The sequence below is a fragment of the Syngnathus leptorhynchus genome, chromosome 10 (assembly GCF_054491065.1).
Source record: "Syngnathus leptorhynchus isolate UIUO chromosome 10, UIUO_Slep, whole genome shotgun sequence".
NCBI classification, from domain to species: Eukaryota; Metazoa; Chordata; class Actinopteri; order Syngnathiformes; family Syngnathidae; genus Syngnathus; species Syngnathus leptorhynchus.
Genome location: NC_141204.1, coordinates 10706294 through 10731821, shown reverse-complemented (window position 1 = coordinate 10731821; position 25528 = coordinate 10706294). Strand labels below are relative to the sequence as shown.

At 41.5% G+C, this 25528-nt stretch overlaps 1 protein-coding gene across 8 annotated transcripts in view; it reads left to right on the top strand.

The window, feature by feature from the left end:
* LOC147050384 (ankyrin-3-like) overlaps window positions 1–25528 on the top strand; it is a 77224-nt gene that overhangs the window by 44392 nt on the left and 7304 nt on the right. For 6 of the 8 annotated variants that reach the window (XM_085923061.1, XM_085923060.1, XM_085923063.1 and 3 more), the window contains 18 exons: window positions 2433–2535; window positions 10916–10966; window positions 11373–11482; window positions 11646–11678; window positions 12779–13003; window positions 13120–13274; window positions 13445–13656; window positions 13747–13954; window positions 14020–14116; window positions 14194–14422; window positions 14513–14638; window positions 14851–14973; window positions 15388–15414; window positions 15869–15950; window positions 17046–24212; window positions 24972–25046; window positions 25155–25286; window positions 25372–25515. In XM_085923061.1, the coding sequence (XP_085779187.1) occupies window positions 2433–2535; window positions 10916–10966; window positions 11373–11482; window positions 11646–11678; window positions 12779–13003; window positions 13120–13274; window positions 13445–13656; window positions 13747–13954; window positions 14020–14116; window positions 14194–14422; window positions 14513–14638; window positions 14851–14973; window positions 15388–15414; window positions 15869–15950; window positions 17046–24212; window positions 24972–25046; window positions 25155–25286; window positions 25372–25515 (9299 nt within the window). The remainder of the gene's footprint in view (window positions 1–2432; window positions 2536–10915; window positions 10967–11372; window positions 11483–11645; window positions 11679–12778; window positions 13004–13119; window positions 13275–13444; window positions 13657–13746; window positions 13955–14019; window positions 14117–14193; window positions 14423–14512; window positions 14639–14850; window positions 14974–15387; window positions 15415–15868; window positions 15951–17045; window positions 24213–24971; window positions 25047–25154; window positions 25287–25371; window positions 25516–25528) is intronic. The other 2 variants (XM_085923059.1, XM_085923065.1) reach the window with 1 other exon arrangement.

Here is a 25528-nt window from a genome sequence, read left to right as displayed (position 1 = left end):
TTTTTTTTAAATTAAATTAATTATCACTGTGTTGCTCTAAGGTTACCACTATTTTTCATACCAATGTGATTTTGTCAGATTGTGCAGGCCTACCTCAATTTGATTTTGTTAAAATGTAAACTTCATGATAAATCCGTCTTACATGATCTGATGTTGAATTGATTGACTAAAGTATGAAGAACTTCTTTTTCCTTTCTGTGCCTTCCACACTGCCAACACACATTTTGGTTTCTCCGACTTTGCTTGACACTCTCCTATCTTTTCTTTTCCCTGCACCTCAACTTTCGCTCTAGCCCTAGAATCAGGTAAGACCAGAATCTTGTCGTAGGAGTCTTTAGTTGTGAATGGCGTACCGTATCACCCTCTCCTAAACTCACACAAATCCCCTTAACGCCAACCGAGAGCTTCCCTCCCGTGTCCCTCGGTGTTTGTTTGTGGTAGTTTTGTCCCTATTTTGCAATGTTGTGATGACCTTATTCCCCCTCACTTGTTTGTTTACCTGATTCATCATCCATGATGGAAAAAAAAAGCTGCATTAACTGTTTTATCCAAACCTTTTTGAGGTTTGCACACTCATCCTATAATGTTGACGTGGCTTTCTTTCAAGCGGCAACTTCCAGGGACACAAGTTAAGGGCAGGAATTGTTTCAGGGTTTTTGTTTTTTTTGCGTCTCTGGTCGAGGCAGTCAGTCGCTTTTCGATGCTGTTTGACTTGTAGCTACCATCTGTTAGCAGCTTAGCGGCAGTGTAGAAGGCTAGCTAAAGCTTTTCCAATCCCATTAACTTTCCTCTCACCCCCGTAGAGCCGGATTACTATTATCATGGTGTCGAAATCGATGGCCTTTCTTTGCCTTTCCTTACGTGACTTTGACACCGCCAGTGTTTTGCTAGACATACTGTAATAGAGTGTGGCGACTAGTGAAATAGTGTCTGAAAGCGAAACAGAGGGGACCTTGTTGAAAGGCAGCCAAGCTGTAAACAAAGTCCCAAGTTGCACGGGTCATAAATCAGTGAATATGCCGTGGCAGTCACCAGGAGGACTTCGGATTTTTGGTTCAATATTCCGCACCGATGTTAATATAACTCATCCTATGCCCATTGTCGTTCACAAGTAGCTTCATAAAGAATGGCTTGTAATTTGTCAACTCGTGGGAAATTGCTCAGTGAAGCTTCAAGGGATGAAAGGAGACAGATTGGTTAGTGGCAAGATGAATGCAAAAAGGTTGGAAGGAGAGATGGTTGAAGTGGCTGAGAGGACGGAAAAGTGTTGGGACTGATAGCTGAATGAACCGAGCCTCATTCTGTAGAAAAAAACGACGGAAGAAAGACGGAAGCAGGAGAGAGGCAGGTGATGTGACACTCTGGATACAGATTGAACCACTTGAAAGGAAGGACGACCCTTTGAACGGATGTTGGCTCGGGAGACTTCCAACTGGGAATTGCCACTGAGTCCATTTAGGCAGCTCAGAGTTGCTGGGTTACGCGGCCGTGAAGAAAAGCTCTTCTCTTTGTGCCCAACTGCGCCCCCGCTCGACATGCTGAGCTCTGCATTTTCATCCCCCCGGACCCCTGTCACTAATGACCGGCTTCGTTGTTTGTCTTTTGAGACACATAAAACTCTCTATGGTCTTATGTTTTAAAACAAAGCCATGGTATTTATTCACTGTCACTTTAATGTCCAATTCCATATCCAAATTTCAGACTGAGGCCCAGCAGGATGAGATTTACAAGGACCACTGGGACCAAACACTGTAACCTCTGTTCTTTCTGTAAAAGCTTGAAGAAGTTTGGTGCCATCCAGGATTTGATTTCCTCCATACAGGACAAAGTAGCCTTAAGGAGAAAGTGTCCTTTTAGCTTAATGGGACATACATTTGACTGTTGTCTGCATAGCAGTAAAAGGAAATGCCATCCTTCCTTAAAAATTGAATCTAGGGGCAGCAAATACAATGAAAACAGCAGGGGCCCCAAATTGAACCCTGTGGTACACCATACGGCAGAAAAGCAGTGTGGGACTCAAAGGAACCAAAGCGAACACTAAATGTTGTGCCTGCAGAATTAGAATACAAATTTTGCCGCATGAAAGAAAAATATTTCATTAGATGATAAAAATGTCCTTAGTTCGCAATGATGTCAATATGGCAATATCTATCACGTGTTTTTCCAATATCATGCAGCCCTTGTAGTAGTAGTAGTAGTAGTAGTTGTAGTATTTCCATCCCTGAATAACCTGCCTCTCCAGAATCTCATCTCCCTTTTCGCCTCCTTTACAATTCTGGACACTTTTCGTCCATTTAGATAAAAACCAAAAACATGTTCCCTGGAGGTTGCATGCAATAACGTAATTCCTTGCTTTTTGTCCTGTGTTGTGTTTCCCTGACGCCGGTCGCTTATTGTTGCCCCACGGCGCTGGCTCGGGTGGTAACATTTAGCCTCCGCTCCTTCAGTTCGGATAGGTCCAATACCCTCAACAGGAGCTCTTTCGCCCGAGACAGCATGATGATCGAGGAGATCTTGGCCCCCACCAAGGACACGGTAAAGCGAACAATTTTGTTTATCCCGCTTGGTTTTGCCTATTGTTCAGCTGCAGAGGATGTATGTAGCACTTAGAATTTGGACTTTATGCTAACACAAGAGTAGTGCATCATCTCCCCTCCCGTCTGTTGTTTTGGAAAATCTCAGGGCACACTGCAGGATTCCCTGCCCATCCCACTGTTCTTTTGGTGGCCAGGAGCTAAACCAGAAACTGTAAACCTCAGATTATAAACAGTGGCAACAATGTAGCTACCTAGTTAAGTGATGACATCACCCAAACTATACACAGCCAAAATATAAACTCAACATGATTTACCACCTTTACAATATAAGCTTGAAAGTCATGGACTCGTTTACTCAACACTAGTCCAATCACATCTAATACACAAAGTGTTACATCTAATACACAAAGTGTTATTTTGTGTGGTTTGGTTGTAAACGCAGTGTCATTAGTGTGAAGGCGAAGGCCTTCACACTATTGTTATTAGTGTGAAGGCGAAGGCCTTCACACTATTGTTATTCTACTTTATTTTTCTTCTTCTTATTATTATTATCCTACTTTATTCCTCCCACTTTTTTGACACCTAACTACTCCCACATGCTTTAACCGATTCACTCCATTCCAACTTTCACACGTTCCAAAAATTCACGGCATGACTGCTAGTATTTTATTTGTTCATAACATTTACCGTTTTTGCATAATTAGCAAATTTGTGCCTTAAAATCCCCCATTCATTCTTAATGGCGCATTAGACACGAGCGACGTTCAGGAGTGAGTTCAAATTTTGACATCTGACAACTTTTTTCACGATTTCTTTCCTTAACTCGTTTATTTAACTCTTTTATTTTTTATTTATTTATTTTCCGTTCATTCATTTAGTTATTCATTTAATTTTAAGTTAAAAACATCATTTTACCGTTTTTATTTCTTGTTTAATATCATCATTCCACCGCAGCAACACTAAGTCGCTGTTTAGCTCAGTAAGAAGACAATGGTCCATTGAACACGAGCCACGTCCGCGAGCGAGTTCGAGTCCCGCTTGGCCATAATTTTTTTATTCATTAATTTTTCATTCATTCAATTTTAACACATTTTAATAATTATTTTCATCATTCATTTAGTTATTCATTTAATTTTAAGTTAAAAACATCATTTTACCGTTTTTGCCGATTTCTTGTTTAATATCATCATTCCACCACAGCAACACTAAGCCGCTGTTTAGCTCAGTAAGAATACAATGGCGTTTGGAACACGAGCCACTTCCGCGAGGGAGTTCGATCCCGGTTGGCGATAATTTTTTTATTCATTAATTTTTCATTCATTCAATTTTAACACATTTTAATAATTATTTTCATCATCATTAATTTATTATTTTTATTTTATTTAATCATTAATTTACCATTTTTATTTCATTTAATCATCATTTCGAGTCCCACAATAGTGTGAAGTGCCTTCGCCTTCACACGCAATTTCTCCAGAAATTGCCAATTCTAGTTCTACTTTATTTTTCTTCTTATTAGTGTGAAGGCGAAGGCCTTCACACTATTGTTATTCTACTTTATTTTTCTTCTTATTATTAGTGTGAAGGCGAAGGCCTTCACACTATTGTTATTCTACTTTATTTTTCTTCTTCTTATTATTATCCTACTTTATTCCTCCCACTTTTTTGACACCTAACTACTCCCACATGCTTTAACCGATTCACTCCATTCCAACTTTCACACGTTCCAAAAATTCACGGCATGACTGCTAGTATTTTATTTGTTCATAACATTTACCGTTTTTGCATAATTAGCAAATTTGTGCCTTAAAATCCCCCATTCATTCTTAATGGCACATTAGACACGAGCGACGTTCAGGAGTGAGTTCAAATTTTGACATCTGACAACTTTTTTCATGATTTCTTTCCTTAACTCGTTTATTTAACTCTTTTATTTTTTATTTATTTATTTTCCATTCATTCATTTAGTTATTCATTTAATTTTAAGTTAAAAACATCATTTTACCGTTTTAACGGCATTTACCGTTTTTATTTCTTGTTTAATATCACCATTCCACCGCAGCAACACTAAGCCGCTGTTTAGCTCAGTAAGAAGACAATGATCCTAAGAACACGAGCCACGTCCGCGAGCGAGTTCGAGTCCCGGTTGGACATAATTTTTTTATTCATTAATTCTTCATTCATTCAATTTTAACACATTTTAACAATTATTTTCATCATTCATTTAGTTTTTCATTTAATTTTAAGTTAAAAACATCATTTTACCGTTTTAACGGCATGTACCATTTTTATTTCTCGTTTAATATCATCATTCCACCACAGCAACACTAAGCCGCTGTTTAGCTCAGTAAGAAGAGACTGGAATTTGAAGCACGAGCGCTGTTCCCGTGCGAGTTCGAATCCGGCTTGACCAATATTTTTTTTTCATTCATTCAATTTTAACACATCACTTTAATAATTATTTTCATCATCATCATTAATTTAACATTTTTATTTTATTTAATCATCAATTTACCAATTTTATGTCATTTAATCATCATTTCGAGTCCCACAATAGTGTGAAGTGCCTTCGCCTTCACACGCAATTTCTCCAGAAATTGCCAATTCTAGTTATTAAACAATTTATTCCTCCCACTTTTTTGACACCTAACTACTCCCACATGCTTTAACCGATTCACTCCATTCCAACTTTCACACGTTCCAAAAATTCACGGCATGACTGCTAGTATTTTATTTGTTCATAACATTTACCGTTTTTGCATAATTAGCAAATTTGTGCCTTAAAATCCCCCATTCATTCTTAATGGCACATTAGACACGAGCGACGTTCAGGAGTGAGTTCAAATTTTGACATCTGACAACTTTTTTCATGATTTCTTTCCTTAACTCGTTTATTTAACTCTTTTATTTTTTATTTATTTATTTTCCATTCATTCATTTAGTTATTCATTTAATTTTAAGTTAAAAACATCATTTTACCGTTTTAACGGCATTTACCGTTTTATTTCTTGTTTAATATCACCATTCCACCGCAGCAACACTAAGCCGCTGTTTAGCTCAGTAAGAAGACAATGATCCTAAGAACACGAGCCACGTCCGCGAGCGAGTTCGAGTCCCGGTTGGCCATAATTTTTTTATTCATTAATTCTTCATTCATTCAATTTTAACACATTTTAACAATTATTTTCATCATTCATTTAGTTTTTCATTTAATTTTGTTAAAAACATCATTTTACCGTTTTAACGGCATGTACCATTTTTATTTCTCGTTTAATATCATCATTCCACCACAGCAACACTGAGCCGCTGTTTAGCTCAGTAAGAAGAGACTGGAATTTGAAGCACGAGCGCTGTTCCCGTGCGAGTTCGAATCCGGCTTGACCAATATTTTTTTTTCATTCATTCAATTTTAACACATCACTTTAATAATTATTTTCATCATCATCATTAATTTAACATTTTTATTTTATTTAATCATCAATTTACCAATTTTATGTCATTTAATCATCATTTCGAGTCCCACAATAGTGTGAAGTGCCTTCGCCTTCACACGCAATTTCTCCAGAAATTGCCAATTCTAGTTAGTGTGAAGGCGAAGGCCTTCACACTATTGTTATTCTACTTTATTTTTCTTCTTATTATTATTAAACAATTTATTCCTCCCACTTTTTTGACACCTAACTACTCCCACATGCTTTAACCGATTCACTCCATTCCAACTTTCACACGTTCCAAAAATTCACGGCATGACTGCTAGTATTTTATTTGTTCATAACATTTACCGTTTTTGCATAATTAGCAAATTTGTGCCTTAAAATCCCCCATTCATTCTTAATGGCGCATTAGACAAGAGTGACGTTCAGGAGTGAGTTCAAATTTTGACATCTGACAACTTTTTTCATGATTTCTTTCCTTAACTCGTTTATTTAACTCTTTTATTTTTTATTTATTTATTTTCCATTCATTCATTTAGTTATTCATTTAATTTTAAGTTAAAAACATCATTTTACCGTTTTAACGGCATTTACCGTTTTTATTTCTTGTTTAATATCATCATTCCACCGCTGCAACACTAAGCCGCTGTTTAGCTCAGTAAGAAGACAATGATCCTAAGAACACGAGCCGCGAGCGAGTTCGAGTCCCGGTTGGCCATAACTTTTTTATTCATTAATTTTTCATTCATTCAATTTTAACACATTTTAATAATAATTTTCATCATTCATTTAGTTTTTCATTTAATTTTAAGTTAAAAACATCATTTTACCGTTTTAACGGCATGTACCATTTTTTTTTTTCGTTTAATAGCATCAGTCCACCAGAATAGCATTAAATCGGTGTTTAGCTCAGTAAGAAGACAATGGCGCTCTGAACATAAGCTACTTCCACGAGGGCGTTCGAATCCCGCTTGGCCATAATTTTTTTATTCATTAATTTTTCATTCATTCAATTTTAACACATTTTAATAATTATTTTCATCATCATCATTAATTTAACATTTTTATTTTATTTAATCATCAATTTACCAATTTTATGTCATTTAATCATCATTTCGAGTCCCACAATAGTGTGAAGTGCCTTCGCCTTCACACGCAATTTCTCCAGAAATTGCCAATTCTAGTTTTTCTTCTTATTAGTGTGAAGGCGAAGGCCTTCACACTATTGTTATTCTACTTTATTTTTCTTCTTATTATTATCCTACTTTATTCCTCCCACTTTTTTGACACTTAACTACTCCCACATGCTTTAACCGATTCACCCCATTCCAACTTTCACACGTTCCAAAAATTCACGGCATGACTGCTAGTATTTCCTTTGTTCATAACATTTACCGTTTTTGCATAATTAGCAAATTTGTGCCTTAAAATCCCCCATTCATTCTTAATGGCGCATTAGACACGAGCGACGTTCAGGAGTGAGTTCAAATTTTGACATCTGACAACTTTTTTCACGATTTCTTTCCTTAACTCGTTTATTTAACTCTTTTATTTTTTATTTATTTATTTTCCGTTCATTCATTTAGTTATTCATTTAATTTTAAGTTAAAAACATCATTTTACCGTTTTTATTTCTTGTTTAATATCATCATTCCACCGCAGCAACACTAAGTCGCTGTTTAGCTCAGTAAGAAGACAATGGTCCATTGAACACGAGCCACGTCCGCGAGCGAGTTCGAGTCCCGCTTGGCCATAATTCTTTTATTCATTAATTTTTCATTCATTCAATTTTAACACATTTTAATAATTATTTTCATCATTCATTTAGTTATTCATTTAATTTTAAGTTAAAAACATCATTTTACCGTTTTTACCGATTTCTTGTTTAATATCATCATTCCACCATAGCAACACTAAGCCGCTGTTTAGCTCAGTAAGAATACAATGGCGTTTGGAACACGAGCCACTTCCGCGAGGGAGTTCGATCCCGGTTGGCGATAATTTTTTTATTCATTAATTTTTCATTCATTCAATTTTAACACATTTTAATAATTATTTTCATCATCATTAATTTATTATTTTTATTTAATCATCATTAATTTACCATTTTTATTTCATTTAATCATCATTTCGAGTCCCACAATAGTGTGAAGTGCCTTCGCCTTCACACGCAATTTCTCCAGAAATTGCCAATTCTAGTTATTAGTGTGAAGGCGAAGGCCTTCACACTATTGTTATTCTACTTTATTTTTCTTCTTATTATTATTAAACAATTTATTCCTCCCACTTTTTTGACACCTAACTACTCCCACATGCTTTAACCGATTCACCCCATTCCAACTTTCACACGTTCCAAAAATTCACGGCATGACTGCTAGTATTTCATTTGTTCATAACATTTACCGTTTTTGCATAATTAGCAAATTTGTGCCTTAAAATCCCCCATTCATTCTTAATGGCGCATTAGACACGAGCGACGTTCAGGAGTGAGTTCAAATTTTGACATCTGACAACTTTTTTCATGATTTATTTCCTTAACTCGTTTATTTAACTCTTTTATTTTTTATTTATTTATTTTCCATTCATTCATTTAGTTATTCATTTAATTTTAAGTTAAAAACATCATTTTACCGTTTTAACGGCATTTACCATTTTTATTTCTTGTTTAATATCATCATTCCACCACAGCAACACTAAGCCGCTGTTTAGCTCAGTAAGAAGAGACTGGAATTTGCAGCACGAGCGCTGTTCCCGTGCGAGTTCGAATCCCGCTTGACCAATATTTTTTTTTCATTCATTCAATTTTAACACATCACTTTAATAATTATTTTCATCATCATCATTAATTTACCATTTTTATTTTATTTAATCATCATCAATTTACCATTTTTATGTCATTTAATCATCATTTCGAGTCCCACAATAGTGTGAAGTGCCTTCGCCTTCACACGCAATTTCTCCAGAAATTGCCAATTCTAGTTATTATTAAACAATTTATTCCTCCCACTTTTTTGACACCTAACTACTCCCACATGCTTTAACCGATTCACTCCATTCCAACTTTCACACGTTCCAAAAATTCACGGCATGACTGCTAGTATTTTATTTGTTCATAACATTTACCGTTTTTGCATAATTAGCAAATTTGTGCCTTAAAATCCCCCATTCATTCTTAATGGCACATTAGACACGAGCGACGTTCAGGAGTGAGTTCAAATTTTGACATCTGACAACTTTTTTCATGATTTCTTTCCTTAACTCGTTTATTTAACTCTTTTATTTTTTATTTATTTATTTTTCATTCATTGATTTAGTTATTCATTTAATTTTAAGTTAAAAACATCATTTTACCGTTTTAACGGCATTTACCGTTTTTATTTCTTGTTTAATATCATCATTCCACCGCAGCAACACTAAGCCGCACAATTTTTTTATTCATTAATTCTTCATTCATTCAATTTTAACACATTTTAACAATTATTTTCATCATTCATTTAGTTTTTCATTTAATTTTAAGTTAAAAACATCATTTTACCGTTTTAACGGCATGTACCATTTTTATTTCTCATTTAATATCATCATTCCACCACAGCAACACTGAGCCGCTGTTTAGCTCAGTAAGAAGAGACTGGAATTTGAAGCACGAGCGCTGTTCCCGTGCGAGTTCGAAATCCGGCTTGACCAATATTTTTTTTTCATTCATTCAATTTTAACACATCACTTTAATAATTATTTTCATCATCATCATTAATTTAACATTTTTATTTTATTTAATCATCAATTTACCAATTTTATGTCATTTAATCATCATTTCGAGTCCCACAATAGTGTGAAGTGCCTTCGCCTTCACACGCAATTTCTCCAGAAATTGCCAATTCTAGTTATTATTATTAAACAATTTATTCCTCCCACTTTTTTGACACCTAACTACTCCCACATGCTTTAACCGATTCACCCCATTCCAACTTTCACACGTTCCAAAAATTCACGGCATGATTGCTAGTATTTTATTTGTTCATAACATTTACCGTTTTTGCATAATTAGCAAATTTGTGCCTTAAAATCCCCCATTCATTCTTAATGGCACATTAGACACGAGCGACGTTCAGGAGTGAGTTCAAATTTTGACATCTGACAACTTTTTTCATGATTTCTTTCCTTAACTCGTTTATTTAACTCTTTTATTTTTTATTTATTTATTTTCCATTCATTCATTTAGTTATTCATTTAATTTTAAGTTAAAAACATCATTTTACCGTTTTAACGGCATTTACCGTTTTTATTTCTTGTTTAATATCATCATTCCACCGCAGCAACACTAAGCCGCTGTTTAGCTCAGTAAGAAGACAATGATCCTAAGAACACGAGCCACGTCCGCGAGCGAGTTCGAGTCCCGGTTGGCCATAATTTTTTTATTCATTAATTCTTCATTCATTCAATTTTAACACATTTTAACAATTATTTTCATCATTCATTTAGTTTTTCATTTAATTTTAAGTTAAAAACATCATTTTACCGTTTTAACGGCGTACCATTTTTATTTCTCGTTTAATATCATCATTCCACCACAGCAACACTAAGCCGCTGTTTAGCTCAGTAAGAAGAGACTGGAATTTGGAGCAAGAGCGCTGTTCCCGTGCGAGTTCGCTGTTCCCGTGCGAGTTCGAATCCGGCTTGACCAATATTTTTTTTTCATTCATTCAATTTTAACACATCACTTTAATAATTATTTTCATCATCATCATTAATTTAACATTTTTATTTTATTTAATCATCAATTTACCAATTTTATGTCATTTAATCATCATTTCGAGTCCCACAATAGTGTGAAGTGCCTTCGCCTTCACACGCAATTTCTCCAGAAATTGCCAATTCTAGTTATCATTGTAAAGCAAACACAATTTGTGATAAAGTGCAACTCTTGACTCTTCCTTCCTCCTGAAGCTTCAGAGTGTCTGTAAAGACATCTCCTACCTGGTCGATCCACTAAATAAGGTATCAAAATAACAATAAATTCACGTCATTATTTCCAGGTCTCCCACATTCATTCTTCGCTCACCCATGCTTGTTTCTGTCACACACATTATCATGTGCTGATGCATCTGAGTGAATCAGAATATTGTTTTTTTTTTTGCAGTTTTGCAATTCAAATAGTGAAACTCATAAAGATTCACAACACAAACATTTTCAAAGAGTGAATGAAACTTGCCATATCAAAAAAACTAGAAGGAAGAAACAAAATGATTTTGAATGTTAGCAGTTGGCCTCACTGGCCTCTGTGAACTGAACCACTAAAATCAAAGAACTTTTCAACAATATTCTTCTTCCTCACGTTCTTCACACCTTCGCCCCCGTCTTCGTCGTCCGCTCTGCTCACCCGCCCCTCCCTCTCTGTTTGCAGCACCTGGCCGTGACCCACGAATACAACTCTGAGTGCCTGCGGCGCTACAGCTGGACCCCGGACACGGTGGACCATGGCCACAACATGGCGTCCAGCCCCATCCACTCTGGGTAAGAGCGTCGACTCCTAGTCAGTGTGTTCTGCTTTCCGTCCCGGTGGCGTGTTTGTGTTTTGTCACCATAGATCCCGACAGCGGTTGTCAGCCTTGATACTAAAACGAGGTTTCGGGGCTTCTGCCTCTCCCTGCATTGTCTCCATGTGTTTATTTTACAGCTTCTCCTCCCCGCTCCCTCAGTATGACTCCAGGTGAAGACTGAGCTGGCTGCTCTGTAACTCGTGACTCCCCCCCCTCCTCCCCTGCCCCCTCAGTGATGTCACTCATTCACCGCTACCTTTCCCGACATTCCCTTTTTCCTCCCACTCATCTGTGTGCTGTGGTGTTTCATTTGCATTTCTTAGTACACGCGTGTCATCTTTGTGTACTTGATTTTCTCGTACAGAGTACACGAATAACTTTATACTGCATTTACAGAAAAAAAAAACTCACAGGAAGGCTTTATACAGTGATCCCCCATTCCAGAAGCATTTGTAAATCTGTGAACACTGAGAATTTTCAGCAGTTTCAAAATAGCGGCTTTGTATACTTTCTTAAGTCACGTAAACACCTAAAATAAATTGTAAGCACAGTGATAAAGCGGGGGAATTACTGTGCTTGACGCATTTCTCCACGTATCCGTCATTTTGCAGACAGGATAGACAACTTACAAAACATTTGGCATGTGAAGCTTTCAGGTGAAATTCCTGATTGAATCTTCAACTGCACTCAAACTTTTACACATGATCTTAACTGAAATTTCAATTTGTTTCAATACTTTTGCACATTGTGCTATTTTCTGACAAGGAGTCAAACAGTGGCTGTACATGTGCACTCAAAAGTTTTTAAAAAATCCAATTAAGTTCATGTGTAAATGGCACAGTGCATATTTGGGTCATCCCGAAATATCACCAGAAAGCCAAATCTCCCGTCTTTTGGGCGAGTAGCCTATCACCTTTGGTTCGTGAAACATCTGGGCAGGTGTGTGAATATTTGATCACTGATGGCTGCTTTCGAGGATCCGAAACACTGGCGTCAATCTCACCTCTTGCCTCCAAACTGAATGAAACGCCATCGCTCTTCAGTTTCCTCTCAATTTGAGGCGTGAGCCAGCTCTCGGTACTCAAAGCACCTTTCTTTTGTCGCGTCTGGCGCTTTTCCATTATCTTCCTCTCTGGTTTTCGTTCCGTGTTTGGGTGTCCAGTGATCACAGCATGGGGGATGGTCCTCACTTTTTTGTCCATGGCTTGTGTCCGTCTTTGCCCGGGCGTCTTCTTCCTCAGCCTTACAGCTCTTCTCGGTTGTCCGGCAGGTTCCTGGTCAGCTTCATGGTGGATGCGCGCGGCGGGTCCATGAGGGGCAGCCGCCATAACGGCATGCGCATCATCATCCCGCCCAGGAAGTGCACGGCGCCCACTCGCATCACCTGTCGCCTGGCCAAGAGGCATAAGCTGGCCTACCCGCCGCCCATGGTGGAAGGGGAAGGCCTGGTCAGCAGACTTGTGGAGGTCGGCCCGGCCGGGGCCCAGTTCCTTGGGTAGGCTTCAGTTACGACTGGAGAAAATATGTGCTCAAGAACTGCTCTTTAAAAATGTGACATCGCTAACCTTGAGGACAAGCAGCCTAAAATTTGGACCTTGTGCTCTCTTTCAGTCCCGTGATTGTGGAGATCCCTCATTTCGGCTCCATGCGGGGCAAGGAACGTGAACTGATTGTGTTGAGGAGTGACAACGGCGACACCTGGCGGGAGCACCAGTTTGAATCCACGCCAGAGGAACTTACGGAGCTGCTGACCGGCATGGAAGAAGGTAATGGCACGCTACTTTGAGAGCGTCTACATTAAAACCAGAAAGTACAGCGTGACTAAGTGTTCCTTCTTGTGCCACATAACTATGTAGTCATATGCCGCTTCTCAAGCAAATTAATTTGTTCGGAGAAGGTTGTTCCTTCAACTCTGTTCCCGATGGTCACGTTGCAGAATTGGACAGCCCTGCTGAATTGGAGAAGAAGCGCATCTGCCGCATTGTGAGCCGAGACTTCCCCCAGTATTTTGCCGTGGTGTCGAGAATCAAGCAGGAATCCAACCACATGGGTCCTGACGGCGGCGTCCTGTCCAGTAGCACTGTGCCCATGGTTCAGGCCTCCTTCCCGCAGGGAGCGCTCACTAAGAAGATCCGTGTCGGCTTGCAGGTTCGTATGACATCATCACAGACCTACGACTTGGGTAGTTGAGCCTAACTCAGAAGTCAAGGTATGACCCATCCACCGCCCCCCTTTTAGGCTCAGCCTCTTCCCGATGACATGGTGAGAGCAGTCCTAGGGAATCGAGCTACCTTCAGCCCAATTGTCACCGTGGAGCCCAGGAGGAGGAAGTTCCACAAGCCAATCACCATGACCATCCCCGTCCCGCCCCGTCAGGCGGAAGGCCACCCCACCGGCCACCGCGGCGACGCGACACCTTGCCTGCGTTTGCTCTGCAGCATTACAGGCACGGCCATCTTGAGATGATTAGAGCTAAAGGGAGCGACCACTCATGTTCTTTGCCTCGCACAGGAGGGACGTCCCCCGCCCAGTGGGAAGACATCACAGGGACCACGCCGCTTTCCTTTGTGACCGATTGCGTCTCCTTTACCACAAATGTTTCGGCCAGGTACGGCACAATCAATTTGTGAGACCCGCTCAGATCACTATCCTTCATATTGTGAAACAAATTCTCTCTCCTCCCAGGTTCTGGCTCGCAGACTGTCACCAGATTCCTGAGACGGTGGGTCTGGCGTCTCAGTTATACCGGGAGCTGATCTGCGTGCCGTACCTGGCCAAATTTGTGGTGTTTGCCAAAATGAACGACCCGGTGGAGGCGCGCCTCCGCTGCTTCTGCATGACGGACGACAAAGTGGACAAGACTCTCGAGCAGCAGGAGAACTTTGAGGAGGTGGCCCGCAGTAAAGACATTGAGGTGGGACTTCCCCAAATTTGACCCAACTTGAATGGCCTCAAATCTGATTTGATTATTAAGAGGTGTCAACATGTCATCGTCCTGGATCAGGTTCTGGAGGGGAAGCCCATTCATGTGGACTGCTATGGCAACTTGTCTCCGCTGACCAAAAGTGGACAACAGCTTGTATTTAATTTTTACTCTTTCAAGGAGAACAGACTTCCATTCAATGTGAAGGTACAAGTTTTTTGTTGTTGTTTTTTCAAAATTATTAATCATTTCATTTTCATCAAAAAAAGTTCTTCCTCCAAAATGGATTCATTTTTTCTACCGTGGACAAACAAATTCTGGTAAAATTGTCAATCAGAGCTAAATGGTAGAAATTCAATTACAAAATGAAAACTCTTGTGCAACCAAGTAGTGAATTTCATTTTGTGTCTCTTGTATAGATCCGAGATATGGGTCAGGAGCCCTGTGGCCGCCTGTCGTTCCTGAAAGAACCCAAAAACTCTAAAGGTCTTCAGCAGACTGCCATTTGCAATCTGAACATCACACTGCCGACTCACAAAAAGGTAGGCATCAAGTCATCAAGTGTCCCTAAGCACACGCCGTCCCCCTTTTTGCCTCATGTCACCTCACCCACACGGTACTCAATCTCTCGCTCATTGGGTTTCGGAGCTGACTGCCTATTTGCGTGTTATTATTTATCACGCATATGAAGCCAGTCACAAGACCCCACAAAGTATATCTCTGTTGCTATTGCGCTCTGCTCTGCTGCTGCCCAGCTTTGTTGTTTTTTTGCCTGCCATGTTTTACTCTTCTCATCATGATGATGATGCAAGCAGGTTTTCCCCCTGATGTTTTCTGTTTTCCTTGTTTTGCTGCTTCATTTGTCATCACCCCCATCTCACGACAATATCGCCACTCTCCATTTTGTCATCTCTCTCCCCCTGCTCCTGCCGCAATGCATCTTGGGAATCCCACAGGAAATGGAGTCCGATCCCGACGATGAGGTAAATAGTCTCTTCATCATCACACAAACAGCTGCTTCTGTTTTTTTTTGTGTCCCTCTGTTGGCTTGTACGGAGTAAAAATGCTTGGCGCATGAATGATACTTATTTCAGTCAAATTATTTTTGATTTAGTGCCTTCATCTCAAAGGTTCTCAACACTTGTCCCCCTTTGCATAGACACGGTCAATAAGATGATCCCATTTTTTTGTCCGATACTTTAATATTTATTAAGTGAAATCTTTTCACGAACACTGACAAATAATAGTAACTCTTGCAATTTATGGATTTGATAAATCCTGTCATGACCCCTTGACATTAAAGAAGGTTGCAACAATGGTGACTCACCCGAAACAGGTCATTTTCCAACTAAATTAATGACTTAACATTATGTATTTAAGTAAACATAACCCCATGAGCATATTTTTATGATGAAACATCTTTTGTTTTTGTTTCAGAATGAAAGGCCAGAACGACGCCATACCTTTGCCTCCTTAGCTTTGCGTAAGCGCTACAGCTATTTGACCGACCCTGCGGCCAGTGAGTTGCCTTTTTATTTTAATAACATGCATGACAAAAACAAATCAATAGCTTTTCCACATAATTAACACAATCACTTGAACTGTGTGAAGGTCCCTTTATTGTAGTCTTACTGTTGCTTACATGTATCCAGAGGGAGTTTTACTCATGAATCATTTCTTCTCCCAGCCCAACAAACATGGTCATCCGTCCTGCATGGTTTTAATGTGTGTCAAGCTTGGCTACTGCATTTTGTGCTACTTTTGAAAATATCAGCAGGTCAACATTATACGTGTCATTGGTTGATTTATTTGGACCAAATGTGTTGTTTTATTTGCATTGTATGAACATGTTGAATTGATTTTGTTTTTATTCATTCGGTGGCCATTGTTGTCATCTTATTGGCTTTTTGACTGTGTGGCTGAGAATACTTTACAGGTTGCACTTTACAGCTTAATGTTGATATCATGTAGGTGCATTGTTCTCATTATTCTTGCCTGCTCCATCTTCAACATTTTGGATTTAATTTCAAGATTTTCAAAGTCATTCAGTGGCTGTCACAAAATAGCATAAAACTGCGAATCGGTGCTCACTTAACTTCCAATTTACAGTTTTGTTGTTGTAAAGTGCATCCTTATTCTTAAAACCTAAGTTGTGGCCAAACACATGGATATTGTAATGCTTTTTTATTTACTTGTGGGGTCATTCTCTGGCATTGAAAATGAATCGAATGTAAGGAATTGCATGTCAAGAAAATATGGAGAGTATAAGGCACGCTAGTCTCAACATGTCAAACAAGCGCATTAAGCACATCAAAAGGCAATGGAAATGTACTTTTCAGTTGTTTTGTTCCACCACATCATGCATTTTTGCCCCCCCCCCCCACACACACACACATTTTGTCATGTATTTTTATTTTGAGATGTTCACTTCTCACGTCATCCTGAGTGTGTAAAAGGGACCTTCTGTAATCTACAAGTACATTCTTGTCTTGCTACTCGTAAGTGATGCTGTTTCTGACTGAATTTCTCCCTTTTTTTTTATGTTTTCTTTTTCAATTATTTTACCTTCTGCTTTTGTTGGCTCCTTTTTTTTTTTTTTTTTGAATTATTGAAGAAACATCCGATCGAAGTCCGCAAAGAACACAGCCTTCTGGCTACCCTCACAAACCGGTCTTTTCAACGAGATCTTATCAGGCGTGGCCGCCTGTTCCTGTCGCCGTCCCTGGTCAAGCCAAGTCTGGGTTTGGCTCCCTCTCCAGCTCCTCGTCCAACACACCTTCTGCCTCTCCACTAAAGTCTGTCTGGTCCATCAACTCGGCCTCTCCCATTAAGACAAACATTCCCGGATCCCCTGCCTCTTCTGTTAAGTCAGTTAGTGACATGGCGTCTCCCATCCGATCGTACAGAACCATCTCCTCTCCCATAAAAACTGTAGTCCAACAGTACCCAGGCCAGGTTCCCCACAGTCCCCTGGCGTCACCTGCAAAAAGTGCTTCAGACAGTTCCTCTATGAAAGGTTTTGCAGCATCGTCAGCCAGGACTTCCTCTACAGGAGGAAGTCCACTTCTTGAGAGAACATCAATAGCTATGACACCTCCAACATCTCCCAAAGCATGCCTTAGTATGTTCAGTTCCTCTCTGTCATACAAGACCGTTGTGGGGGGTTCCGCTGGTACAACGGTATCATCGTCCTCACCGATCAAAACAGTCCCCGGCCTCTCCTCTGTCCGTTCCTTTCCCTCGGATGTGTCAGGCCCCACGAGGAACCTCTTCTCCTCACTGTCGTCACCGCTCAAATCCAACAGCGCACAAAGTGCTGCAGCTTTGATCAATGGAACAGCGTCACCAGCGCAGTACCACTCCCCCTCCCCAACCTCTCTCCTCGCCAGCAGTCTCCAGGAAAGAATACAAGCAACCACTAATGCCGCTACGACAAGCGTCAACGCAGCATTTGACGAGGTTGAAAAAACATTCAATTCTTGCTCAGCTGGGTATGGCACCTTAAAGTCATTGTCCTCCTCTGCATCGTCCTCATATCAGTCCATCAGGTCCTCCGCATCCAGTTCCCTTTACAACTCACTAAGGTCCCCTCCTAAAGCCACCACGGCTGGAACATCCAGCACAGTGACGGTCCCTGTGTATTCTGTTATCAATGTACTACCAGAGCCCCAGTTTAAAAAGCTACCCGAGGTGTCCAGGTCAACTGCTGCTATTCTGTCCCCACGCAAGACTGTGCCTCCTGAGATGAATCCTCAGTTGCAGTCGTCATTTGCCAGAAATCTTTCCCCTACCAAATCTCCACTTCTCTCATCCGGTTTAAAGTCAAACGTGACATCCCCGCTGTCATCAAGCCAAGAAATTCTGAAAGATGTTGCGGATATGAAAGAGGACTTAATACGAATGTCAGCCATTTTGCAGACTGATCCGAACTCTAATACAAGTAAAGGATTTCAGTCTGGTTCTGCAGTGAAAGTAGATGATGAAGAGCCATACCGGATTGTGGAGAAAGTCAAACAAGATCTGGTAAAAGTGAGTGAAATCCTGACTAAAGACGCGGCCAACGAGCCAATGGCAAGGGGGACCTTAGATGACATACACTTCTCAAAAGTACCTGTTGAACAGCCGCCAAGCAACTGGAGCTATCCCCCAAGATATGAAACAGTGGTTCCTCAAGCGAAAGCAAAAACAATTCAAGATAGAGACTTCAACCTTTCGAAGGTTGTGGACTATTTAGCCAATGACGTTGGTAGCAGTTCTTTCTCCAAAATGCACGACACAAAACATACAACAGATGAAGGCAAGAGAGAAGCGGATGGCAGGGAAAAGCAAAAACGTGTTCTAAAAGCCGCCATTGCAGTTCAAGAACAAAAGCTCAAAATGCCTCCAACAAACATGCGATCACCCCCTTCAGACAGAGAACCAGCTAAAGTGGCTGATGCTCTTTTTGGAACGGACACAGTGCTGGAACCGACGGATGAATTATATCATGAACAGGATAAGAGCCCCCTCTCAGACAGTGGCTTTGAGACCAGAAGTGAAAGGACCCCTTCTGCCCCCCAGAGTGCTGAAGGGATGGGCCCAAAGGCCCCTTTCCAGGACATCCCCGTTCCCCCGGTAATCACAGAGACTAGGACTGAAGTTGTTCATGTCATCAGGAGCTATGAGCACCCTGAGGATAACAAACAACTGGCAATGGTGGAGGGAAATCCCATCAGATATATTGATTCGGAGTCGAAAGGGCATGTCAATCAACCTCCATCCACCCCTGAGCTTAGTAAGGGCTATTCAGTTAAAAGTGCCCCTGATGAGGACCCAATGGGCAAAGGCATTCGGTTGAAGGAAGAAACTCACATCACGACCACCACCAGGATGGTGTACCACAAACCTGGCAGTGAAGCCGTATCAGAGAGGTGTGAGGAAACTATGTCTGTTCATGACATAATGAAGGCCTTTCAATCAGGAAAGGACCCTTCTAGGGAGCTTGCGGGACTCTTTGAGCACAAATCTGAGGACATCTCGCAGCGAATCTCTGAAGACATCAAACCAAAGGTTGAAAGAATAATTGAAGTGCACATTGAAAAGGGAAATAAAAGAGAACCAACAGAGGTCATCATCAGAGAGACTAAAAACCATTCTGACAATGAAATGTATTATTACCCAGAAAACAGACCAGAGGACAGGGAAACTGTCGAACATCCTGTCTATTTTGACTCCTCCAAATTTAGCAACACCATGACACACGATGATAGTCGCCCTAGTTCAGCCCAGTTAATGGCAGACGAGTCGTATAAGACCTTGAAACTGCTTAGCCAACAATCCGTGGAGTACAATGAGGATGAATCCTCAGAGATAAGAGGAGAATCTTATAATTTTGCTGAGAAAATGTTATTATCAGAAAAGTTTGACCAATCCCTTCCTGACACCGATGAAAAGTCTCACTTCCACTCACCAGACAGAAGTCGAAATGAGGGTAGGCCAGTAGGCCCAAGAACAGAATATATTTTTCGCTCGGCACGAAATGTGTTTGATACGTCAGGGAGAATGACAAATGCTGATGATACCTATGACACAATGACACTTTTGCAGCACTCTTCTCAGCATGGTAGCCCAAAGCAATCCATTTGGATGCGCGTCTCAGCAGATGACACAGAGAGAAAGGAAAGAGAGCAACTCATGTATGAGGAGAGAGTTGATAGAACCGTAAAAGAGGCAGAGGAAAAACTCAGTGAGGTATCGCAGTTCTTCAGAGATAAGACAGAGCAGCTCAATGATGAACTCTCTTCTCCAGAGAGAAAATCTCGCAGACCAGACTTTAGGGAATCACGATCGGGACCTAGTTCCACACAAAGCAGTCCAGAACGATCAGTTTATAGAAATGGTGCTAGTGGGGAAGAATGGAGCAGAGAAAGACTAAGAGATAAATTTGGCTCCAATGATAGGAAATGTGCCAGTTTACCCAGTAGTCCGGAGAGGGGAGTACTGCTGCAGTACAATGATTCAGACTCTAGAAAGCAGGGAGACGGGGAAATTGAAGGCTCAAAACCTTTGCATATGTCTTCTTCCAAAGTAAATGCGGTGAGGCTTAAGTTTGAACAAGAGGCTCAAAGACAAGACAGGGGTTCTCAGGGTCGCCAAAATTCTAATCAACCCATAAGGAAGCTCCACGAGAGTAAGCTCCCTGTCTACCAGGTATTTGGTGGTTCTAACATTCCAAACACACCAGAGAGTCCATTAAGCCAGAGAAAAGTTCAAGAAAGTGAGTCCAAGTGTTCACCCGTGCATCAGTCCTGTGGGAAAAATCAGGAAGATAAGAAGTTATTCAAAACATGGGAAAACCAAGGCTATGGTAACTATAAACCCCAATCCTCCAAATTATCACCAACATTAGTTCGTGATTCTCAAAAAGATGACAACAATAGTGATTCACAAAGGCAAGAAACCCCCAAGAAAATTATTTACACCGAATTTGTTGTACGAGAGAGTCCAAATAGCAATGACGGTCTAAAAAAAAACTCGGAATCTCAAATTCCTGTAAGAAAGTCCTCTAATTTATCAGAAAATCGTAGATCCCAATCTTTAAAATTAGATCCCTCTGTTGAAACACATGAGAAAGAAGGCTCTCGCACGCCCGTTCTAGTTCGAAACCCGATACATGGTAGCTTTGAGTCTAGCAAATCTACTTGCGGATCGTCAGGGAAATCCACAGACTCAGACTGTAGCCAGTCAAATATCACTTGTAACGGTGTTGACAGTGACCAAATAGAGTATTTGGATCATGGAACTCCTGCAATTGTCACAGAAGGTTTCAAAGATATAAAACCCCTACCTGTGTATGTCAGCATTCAAGTAGGCAAGCAGTACGAGACAGAAACGGCTACCGGGCAGCTCGGAACTTACAAAAAAATGGTAAGCCATGAGAGTAGGACAGTACATGAGACCAGGGGAACATTTTACACAGTCAAACAAAAGGAGTCTCCTCAAGGTAGTCCAGAAGATGACACTCTAGAACAAGTGACATTAATAGACAGCTCTGGAAAGAGTCCCGTTACTCCAGAGGCGCCAAGCTCACAGGATGTTAGCTTGAACTCAAGAATGCCTGACTCAGTGATTGGATCCACGGCTGGCATGCCATGTCCAATCCCAGAGGAGTCGGAAGAGGAAGACGGCAAGACCTTCATCTATAGGGAGCCAGCAAGGGAAAAATCTAAGCAAGCAGCTTCAGAGAATCACAGCAAGAAACAGGAAGCAGAGAAACAGAAGTTAAAGGGGGAGAAGAGAGTTCCATATATAGAGTTTCCACCACCACCTCCTTTGGACACTGAGCAGTCAGAGCCTGAGAAAAGAAAGTCTTGCGCATCCTCCGAGACGGAGACGGAAATGATGGAAGTAAACCTCCAGGAGGAGCATGACAAACACTTCTTAGCTGAGCCAGTCATCAGGGTCCAGCCTCCATCTCCCGTTCCTCCCGGAGCAGATAACAGTGACTCCAGTGATGATGAATCTGTATTCCATCCCATCCCTGTCAAAAAGTACACCTTCAAAATGAAAGAAGAGGGAGAGAAACGCCCACAACACCGCAAATCAGAGAAGAATGGAAATAAGGAGGCTGGGGTCAATGGTGTCGTAAAGGGGGAAGAAGCCGACTTAGAACATAATGGGAATGACCAATCCATCACTGACTGCTCCATTGCAACCACTGCAGAATTTTCCCATGACACAGATGCCACTGAGATTGACTCATTAGATGGTTATGATTTTCAGGATGAAGACGACGGACTGAGTGAGGAACCAAAAACATCCGGTCTATCCAATGATGGAAAAGCAGCTGATCGCTCCTTTGGTCAGTCTAAGCTGGAAGTGATTGAGGAAGAGAAGTGTGAGGATGGGAAAACCAATCCGTCTTCGACAAAAAGCAGTGGGCAAGAAATAGATTACACCCTTGAAGGCAGACATCCAGAAAGGCAGACCTTCGCAGATCAGTACTTTGGCTACCAACTTGAAGAAGAGCTCAACTCAACTTTTAAAACGGTAGCCACGAAAGGCCTCGACTTTGACCCCTGGTCCACCAAAGGGAGCGATCACGATGGAGTTTATGACTCCAAAACCAAAGATGAAGATCCCAAGCCCTTTGGTTTATGTGTGGAGGACAAATCACAGGCTACAACACCCGACACAACCCCTGCTCGAACACCGACTGATGAGAGTACACCAACTAGTGAGCCTAACCCCTTCCCTTTCCACGAAGGGAAGATGTTTGAGATGACCCGCAGTGGTGCTATTGACATGAGCAAGCGGGACTTTGTTGAAGAAAGGCTTCAGTTTTTTCAGATTGGTGAGCATTCCTCTGACCCTCTAACAGGGGAAAGGGGGAGAGGGGGCAAGATCCTTGGTGTAATTTCCTCTCAATCAAATACAGGGGAGAGGGCCACAGTAGAGGGGAAGGTGAAAATTGTAGACACAACCACAGGCAGCAACACACCAGCAGCAGCAGCAGCAACAGCGACATGCAACCCTTTGCACCCTGGCAGTGACAATGGCTATGCTGGTACTGAAGTACCCACCTGTGAAGCCATAGCTGAGACCGCCTCCTCATGCACAATCACAGCCTCCAAGGTTGATCCCAAATTACGCACCCCGATTAAGATGGGCATAGCTGCCTCTATAACTGTGAAAAAAGACTCAGGGGATCTGACTGATTTTAAAGCTGAGATATCAGAGAGCCAGATGGTTCCAGAATATATCAGTATAGAGGCTCAGAGTACAGAAGGCCAATCTAGCAAAGACACAGAGGCCACATCAGAGAGAAGAGATTACCCCTCTGAGAACTGCAACAACAATAATAACCTTGAGTCCTCCAGTATTCAGGCCAACTACATTCAGTGTGGCAGTGTGGTGTTCAATCTGCAGTCCTCCTCTGAGCCCACACTTCAGAAGGCCAGCAGGATAGAAACACTGTGTTGTAGGGAATTAGATGAGAAAGTAGAACTAGGTCAGAGCACTCAAGTGCAGCAGCAGCAGCAAAGTGTACCAGTTAAAGACAGTGAAGTGAAGGTGCCCAGGTCCAGGCTTCCAGTAAAAGCGTCAGGGCGGTCGATTCACACCCAGGGAACAGCCATAGGCAAGCAGAAGCCCAAACAAACAGTGAAAATTGAGACCAAGAAAAGAGGAGAGCCAGCCATTGCCAAAGTAGAACCAAGGTCTAGAATACCAGTCAAGGACATTAAAAGGGGCAGCTCCACAACCGCAGCGAGTTCATCACATTCAGTTCGGGTTACCTCGCGGCCAACAAGGCCATTGGCTAGTGAAAGAGCAGCCATAAAGTTGCCTTCGAGGTTACCACTGAAAGATAAGAATCAGCTCAGCAAGGCATCAGGTGAGGGAACGTCTAGGCAGGAGAGACGGGAGAACCCTAGCGAGGTTTGTAAACGCACCATTGAATACTTTAAAGACATTAGCGGAGAGACGATAAAGTTGGTGGACCGCCTGTCAGACGAGGAGAAAAAGAAGCAGACAGAGCAGTCGGAGGAAGACAGCACCTCCCGGAGCACCTCCCTGTCAGACACCTCGCAGCCTTCTCAACCTTCCCAGCCCTCCCACTCGTCCAGGTCCGGTAGAGGTTCCAGGGCTGAGGCCGGGGCCCCGTCCGTAGGGGCAAAGGTGGCGGCGACGGACAGGGCCTCTGGCAGTCAGAGGAGCAGGAGGAGTAGGCGGACTGGTGGGAAGGAGGGCAGTCAGGGACTCGCAGGGTCTCGAACACCTCCCATCGCAGAGATCAAGCCTAGTTTGTAAAACTTTCACACTATCAAATACATTTTATATCTTGACCTATTTCACTTAACGTTGCATGACATGTTGTGGTCATTGACTTGATTGACTAGAATGCCTGTGGCGTGTGTTCGCTTAGAACGGTAGCTGTCATTGATCCATCATCATTGATGTACTGTGTCGTGTATCGTCTCTGTTTCAAGATTCCTATCCCCCTGTACCCCCCTCCCCCACCCAATCCTGTGTGCCCTGTGCAGTAGAGTAGCAAGCCAGTTGTAGTGACTGTCACAACCTGTTTGGCAATCCCTGGTTTGTCTCTGTTCAGGGCAAAGTTGTTGTAGTTATGCTTGTAGTCTCAGAAACGTTTCATATGTCACGGTAGTTTTTGTAAAGAACACCACATAGCGCATGTTGACCATTTAGATACCGAGAACGAGCCACCCTTGATTTTTAGAACTCGGGAGTTGTGGTATGCTTTGTTTTGTGTGGTTCTCATGACTCGTAATGCTTGCTAAAAGGTTACGTGGCATAATTAGCCATAGACCACCACATGTAGTATGAAATACCTTTTCTTGCCATCATGTCAAAGAACAATTGAAACTATTTTACTTAAAGACTTAATTGTAGTTTGGAAGAATTGCCATTGCAATCCAGATATCTTGAATTGGAAACTAAAAAAGTGGCCAGAAAAGGAAACGTGTTTTTTTTTTTCTCTTATTATACAAGTACAGGATTATGCCAAATTTTAACTAGTGATTGTTGACTGTCTCTTCAGGTCCCCAAAGTCCTTGTGAGCGGACAGATTTGCGTCTGGCCATTGTAGCAGATCACCTGGGACTCAGCTGGACCGGTGAGGAACTTGCGGAGTGGTTCCGATCAAATATCGCATCCAACTTCTGTACCATACAAATGTTCATGTGCTGCTTCGTAAAGGCTCGATTTGTGTGTCTCGTCACAGAGCTGGCTCGGGAGATGAACTTCACAGTAGATGAGATCAACCACATTAGATTGGAGAACCCAAACTCGCTGACAGCACAAAGCTTTATGCTATTAAAGAAATGGGTCAGCCGAGAAGGGAAAAACGCCACAAGTAAGACTCTATGTATTAATATCTTAAAAGATTAACCTCATATCAATTTGGATCATGTTGACTGAAATTGGTTCGTATGTTTCAGCCGACGCCTTGACGGCCGTGCTGACCAAAGTCAACCGGATGGATATTGTGACTTTACTGGAGGGCCCAATTTTTGACTATGGTAACATTTCTGGCACGAGATGCTTTGCCGATGATCATGCGGTTTTCCGGGATCAGGCTGATGGTAAAGTTTAGCT